The following is a 6,837-nucleotide window of genomic DNA, read 5'->3' as shown; positions in this document are numbered from 1 at the left end:
TTTACATCATTTTGCACATTTTTTTTTTCCATCTCGATTGTAATCCCCGCGGGTTTCCCATCACCAAATCACCCCTGTGCCACCACCATAGTCCCATGCACTTCCCCCCCCCCCCTCCCGTTTTTGATCCCATTCCCCACTCCACCCCCGACAGTGGCCTCTCTTAATGCTACAATTTGGATTGATTTTTCAGTTGGGATTAATAAAAAAAAATCAATGCAAAGCAGTCTTTTAGGGATATTATCTTTTGTGTTAGCACAGAAAAATGGAAATAAGTCACACTGTCCTGGCCATGTGAGGCAGGGTAGAGGCTACCTACTTATCCAAAAGACAGGTGTTGATGTCTTTATTTTTAAGGTGGTTCTTAGCAGGAAAGGACTGAATTTTAAAATCTGTCTTCCAGAAATAATATATTTGTTTTGACATAAATACCTCAGATACCATGGTGATGTGCTGGGTTTGGTATTCTAAATGTGTCAAAAATAAATGAAATCAGGTGACATTCCTATAATGGGAAAAAATAAAAGTATCTCATCAGATCATTTAAAAGTTTTCAGCGGGGCATTTGATATTTATGCTGTTTTTCCTTATTCCTGGATGGTGTATAACATTTTCTGATTCTTTTCCTAACCAGCCTGATTGTACAAGCGACAGATAAAGGGACACCCAGGCTTTCTGGCACAACTATAGTCAAGATAGAGGTGACTGATATAAATGACAATGCCCCAGTTTTTCTCCCCTCTGAAGCAGTGGAAATTGCTGAAAGTAAGTGTGCTGATTTGGAATGGTCATTTGGTGATCTTGCATGATGTCATTTACCTTTTTTTTTCTAGCCAGCAATTATATTAAATATGACTACTTAACATCAGCAATCATGCCACATAGGAAGTTTTTGATCTTTATTTTAAAGATAGCAAATGAATGGTCAAAAGCTAAATATCACCTCCGAAAAGTTAAGTGTTCAAGCTGGGGCTTGCTTTCTGAGCCACAGAAAGACCAGTCGTAGGCTTGAAGGCTCTACACTCAGCGACTTTGTGGACAGACATTCCTTATGTGCAAAATTCGTTTTGTGAAGAAGCATCTGTTTACTGGGAGATTCACTCTAAAGCTCAGCTGAGAAACCCTCTCAGTCTGTCCATTGCACTAATGACAAGGAATAAGTGGAAGACACACAAAGTTGCCCTTTTTCTCTGCTATAAACTAATTCTTGCAGGGAGTGTTCTCACATTGATGGTAGAGGCTGAAAATATAAACTTGTATATGATGTGCTGACTAAGCGTAGTGATTTGGGTCTCTGGATAATGCCGTGACTCTAGAGACTGCCATCCCAAAGCTGTCAATAGTTCCCAGAAATGAGATTCATTAAGGTTTCTGACTGGGTTGCTAACGCAGGTAGTTATACCAGCAGCCAGGAGACTGACTCACTCATGTAAATTCTTTCAGATCAGGGACTTTTGTGTTTCCTCCCAGCCTGGCCTGCCATGCAGCCTGTAGGGATGTGTTCAGTATATCAGTGTAAGGAAAAGGTAAAACTCAACCCAGCTCTTCTGGTTGAGTCTTCAAGTAGTGTTGGGCCCTTCCTAGTTTATCTCCTTTCACATTTAATAGCAAATTTGTTCCTAAACTATCTCTAACATTTCATTTTTTTTTCACTTCTCAAACAAATTGCATCCCGGTTCAAAGAGGGACATCCTCACTAATATAGTGACAGAAGTACTTAAAAAAATAGCCTAAACATTCTACCTATAAAAAATTCTCCAGTTTTGCTTCTCATATGTCTGATATATTTTCACTTGCTTTTACTGAAGGCACTGTTGTGAAGTGCATGCATTAGCATCCAAACGCAGCAAAGTATCACATGCAAATATAGCACAAGAGCCAACAGTGTAAATCACATTGCAGTGACTGGGACAAGTTACGGTTGGTACATATCGAGAGTGTTCAAGCTTGGAGGAGGAAAATCTTGAGACTCATTTACAGTGACACCATCCTGAACATTTTGTCTTCTTCCTTCTACCTGCACCATGCCTGTGCACCTAAAAGCAAAGTCCCTTCCGTGGCAGTTTAGGTGAGGACACCCATAGTGGGAGTGGGGTGGGGTAGGGAGCGCTACCATGTTGTGTATTTTGTGATTTGTGTGCATGTGTGAATAATACTAGAGATCTGATGTTGTTGCTTGTATATAGTATGTCTTTTATAATCTTCATCATTTTGAGTTATATTTTAAGGAAACAGTATACCAGTATACCACACCAAAAAAAAAAAAAGGAATACTTCTATAAAAGTAAATATGAGAAACTAAGTATGTTTCTAACCTCAATACCAAATGTTTTCATTTAAATGTCACCTACTCTTTAAAGTTTTCTGCTTTGCATTAATGTTTTTGGTAATGACTTTCTGCCCACCTATATCCCCTGTGAATATATGATTTTTATATAAACGATATATGAAAAGTGATTTAGAATATTTCTTCATCCCGGAACGGTGTTGCAGGCATATAGAGAGTAATGTAACATGAACATTGAATCTACCTCCTCAATTCCCAACTCAGTGGTACACTTTCGTTTTTATTGGGCTCATAAATTCTTCGGCATTTTTGTTCAGTTTGTAACAAACCTTGTATGCGAAAGCGTGCCCAGAAACAATACGCTGGACTTAAAAATGCTTGGATTGAACTATTAAAGTATTTCTCTGGATCAGTTGTAATGGAGAATGACGCTGGACATGATTGTTTCAGATTCCTTGCCTGGTACTGTTGTGACTCGGATATCAGCTCATGATGTGGATTTGAATCCAATGCTCATCTACAGCTTTGCCAAAAAGAGTGACTCTGGAAACAAGTTCGCTATTGATTGGAGCACTGGAGTAGTGGTGCTGGTGAAGATGCTGGATTTTGAGGAAGCTCCTGAGTATGAGCTACTCATAGGTATTTCTGATTCATTGTATCACACAGAAGGAACACTCATCGTCCGCGTGTTGGATGTCAATGACAACCCACCCGTATTTTCTCAAAATTCTTACCAGGTAAAGCCCCTAAGGAGATGTTGAAAGCATAGCACAAGTGAAAGAGGCTGTAGTAATGTCAAACTGTTGTTGATGGGCTCATTTTAGGTGGACTTATTCACTGTTCGTCGTGCTTAATGTTGACGCTGAGGGGTTTACGTTTAATGTTGTGGAGATAGTGGTACATACGGAGCTAAGGATCTCATTCAGGTCAGCTTCTTAGGTATCATGTCATCATGTGTAAGGCTGCCTGGTTTCTCGTTCTTAGGGATCGGATCCAGTTATTCACAACAACTGGAATTTACCTAATATTTGCAAAGCCACAGGCTTTGTCAGTAGGTAGTTTGGAGTATCGGCATTTGATTTGGGAAAATGTCTTCTTTCCTCGGCATCCTTTTGGAATTTATTAACGTTTTGTAGAAATGAATCATAGACAAACTAATGAAATGAAGAACAAATGTAATGAAACTTTCATTGTTGGAATGTAGTTGATAAGTAACAACGAAGGAGAATGCTATTATTCAACTACATAGTTGGGATTGAACACTAGCTCTCCTGACTATAGAAAATGCAAGCTTTGCATGTAAACCCAGGAGAAATCCAAGTAATGGCCTTCAGTGAGGGCTTGCTGAGTCATACAATGCGCATGAGAATCAAGGTTTTGCAACACAGTGTAGTAATATCTATTAACTATCTTCTAGCACCCAAATAATTTAGAAGAGAAATTTTTCATAATAAAAAAAATCAAAACGAATAAGAGCTTTAAAAAATTGTTTTTCTCGGTTCTGGTACTAACATTATCTTACTATGTCACCTTGCTAAGTAGATATGTCTGATAAAAATCAGATTCTCTGGGCATTTTCCATAAGCAAAATGCATAAAGCGATCCCATGTTCCAGCCCTGTTGGTGAAAATAGCCAGCACCTTAAGGACTCTGCCCATCCAGTTCTTTTTCCCTCAGGTTACTGTTCCCGAATCGCTGCCTGGGGGGTCCTTTGTGCTGAGGGTAACAGCCACAGATGTAGAAAACAATGAGAACATCTCTTACCGAATCCTTCCCTCTTCTAAGGAATTTGCGATTGATCCTGTGAATGGTGAGTTATTTACAGTGGTTTTGGGGTCCATCAGTTTGAGTTACAGGGTGGAAACCTGCAAGAATCCTTTCCAAATGTGCCTGAAATGGCCCCTACCCCCTTGGTATTGAAGACCTTTTTATTTCTCTTCATATCAAATGCCACAGTAGCAAACCCTAATGTTCCCTCTCTCCGCCAACATCTCAGTGGCCAGAAAACAAAAGGAATCAATAAAACAAATGAATCAATAAAATAAATCAATAAAACAAATAATGTCAAATGTTCAGAAACCCTAAGATCATCAACAACCTCATTTGTCAGTCCAAACAAGCACCGTTTGGGTATTATCCCAGGTCTCAACAAGAGTCACGATGAAGTTGAGAGCATTAAGATAGTGATGAGGACTTCATGTTCCTGGAACTGGCAGTTTGTTCTCCAGTGAAGGGCAGAAAGTTCAGAAACAGTATGATGCGTTCAGTAAGAATCAGGAAAAAAAAAATCAAACTATGAAAATCATTCAAGCACCTCTAAGTGAAAACCTCAGCCATGTCTTTTTTTTTTTTTTTTAGCCCTCCAAAGCTCCTTGTAGCTTTATCAGAGAGTAAGACCTTTGTGGTTGTGAAATGCATTTAGGCCAGTGACTTTCGAAAAGTCAAGCATAGTACAGAGACATTTCTAGAGTGAATGCTCAGAGTTGAAATTTGATAAAGATGAATAACTAACAAAATATTGCCCTTAGCAGAACACACTGTAGAAGAGATAACCCCCACCTGCACCCCAAAATGTATGCCCCAGTGAGGGCCGGCTTAAAAGTTAACTCCAAGGTGATAGATGTAACCAGACTGGTAATGATTTCTTAAAATCAATATTAACTGGACCTTTATGTTGGACACCAGAAGCTCATGTAATGTTATGTGCCAACTACCTCACAACAAAAGAAAATAAACTCAGGATTTCCTGAAAAGAGCATTTATTTTCAAAATACTAGTATGAGACTCATGGAGTGAGGCTACCGAGGGCAGTCGGGAGCATTGCCTGTGAGTGGTGGCTACTGTGTAGCTGTGTGCATCTTAAGCACTGGCCCTCCCGGGGGTGCAGTGGGTCAGGACACAGCACTGCCAGCTGGCTGCAGCTGCTTCAGTGTGAGTTGGATCCCGGGCCCCGGATGTGACCCACATGGCGCAGCGGACCTCTCCTGTGCCCATGCTCCCCTCAGCAGTGTGCTTCATCCAAGTGCCTACTCCCACTCCATCTCCCCACTCTTGTCTCTGGTGAATATTCTCTTCCCACTCCGTCTCCCCACTCTGTCTCTGGTGGATATTCTCTTTTTCTTCCTCTTCTTCCCTTCCCCTAGTTCTATCCATAAACCCATCTCCTTTCTTCCTCTCTTTTCTTTTGATGTCAGCTGCTGCCCTGGTCATGGATGGCACCCCATGTCATGGAAGGCAGGAAATACTCCTTTATGGTCATCAAGGCTAGCAGCACTTCAACTGATTTATGTTACCAACCAGTTTTGCAATGAGATACAGCTGAGATTATTATTTTTTTAAGATTGGTTTATTTATACATGCAGAGCTGGGGTACAGGACAGAGGTACAGAGGCAGTGAGAGGCTTCACCAGAGACAGGGTGAGGAGCAGAACAGGTTGACTGATAAAGTACACTGCTGAGGGGAGCAGTAGGCGGGTCAGGAGAGGTCTGCCACGCCATGTGCGTCACCTCCAGGGCTGGGGGTCGAACTCATGCTGAAGTGGTTTTAGCTTCTTAGTGCTGTACTTTAATTCACTGCACCACCAGGGAGGACCCTGAGATTATTTTTATACCATTAAATAGCATCAGGCCAATTTAGTTCATGGTAAGACTCTGACTGAAATATAGCATTTAAATCACTGTATCTGTATTCTATTTTAGTAGCTATACTTGCAACACATTTATCTTAAAATGCCATAACACACATATTAAAATTAAGTATTTCTACATCTAACTCAATAAAGTGTATTCAGTATATTCCAGCAGTTAGGAAAAATCCACTTGTTGAATTAGCCAAGAGCTTTAGAATATCTTTGTAATTTCTTTTTTAAGATTTATTTATTTATTCATACAGAACTAGGGTACAGGCCAGAGATGTGGAGGGTGAGAGAATTCACCAGGGATAGCGTGGGGAGCAGAAAAGGCAGATCAATGAAGTACACTGCTGAGGGGAGCAGCGGGTGGATCAGGAGAGGTCTGCCACACCATATGGATCCCCTCCGGGGCAGGTGGGGATCGAACTCGTGCGGAAGTGGCTTAAGCTTCTTTTGCAGTGCATTAACCTGCTGCGCCACCAGGCCCCAATATCTTTGTAATTTTAAGCAATAGTTACAACTTTATATTATCATATTCCTACTAATGTTTGACTAGAGTGAATATCATTCAGTATTTCCAGAATAAATATTGTTTTAGGAATATATATATATATGTAAACATATATATATATATATTCCTAAAACAATATTTATGTATATATAGCTATAGATAGATAGATAGATAGATAGATATTATCATATTCCTACTAATGTTTGACTAGAGTGAATATCATTCAGTATTTCCAGAATAAATATTGTTTTAGGTATATATATATATATGTAAACATATATAAACACACACACACACACATATATATATATACTCTCCTTCTAGGGTCTACAATACAACTATGCTTGTATGTGGCAACTTGATGCTAACAACAGACACTAACCAGGCCTCAGGGGCACCTTTTTTTT

At 39.9% G+C, this 6,837-nt stretch overlaps 1 protein-coding gene across 1 annotated transcript in view; it reads left to right on the top strand.

Annotated features, from left to right (window-relative positions):
• Nucleotides 1-6,837, top strand: part of DCHS2 (dachsous cadherin-related 2) — a 167,105-nt gene that overhangs the window by 156,369 nt on the left and 3,899 nt on the right. Inside the window, exons 17-19 of the mRNA XM_004685207.2 lie at nt 635-765; nt 2,738-3,024; nt 3,965-4,097. Of these exons, the coding sequence (XP_004685264.1) occupies nt 635-765; nt 2,738-3,024; nt 3,965-4,097 (551 nt within the window). The remainder of the gene's footprint in view (nt 1-634; nt 766-2,737; nt 3,025-3,964; nt 4,098-6,837) is intronic.

This window comes from Condylura cristata, unplaced genomic scaffold (genome assembly GCF_000260355.1).
Source record: "Condylura cristata isolate star-nosed mole 26May11 unplaced genomic scaffold, ConCri1.0 scaffold00018, whole genome shotgun sequence".
NCBI classification, from domain to species: domain Eukaryota; kingdom Metazoa; phylum Chordata; class Mammalia; order Eulipotyphla; family Talpidae; genus Condylura; species Condylura cristata.
This window is presented reverse-complemented; position numbering and strand designations above follow the sequence as displayed.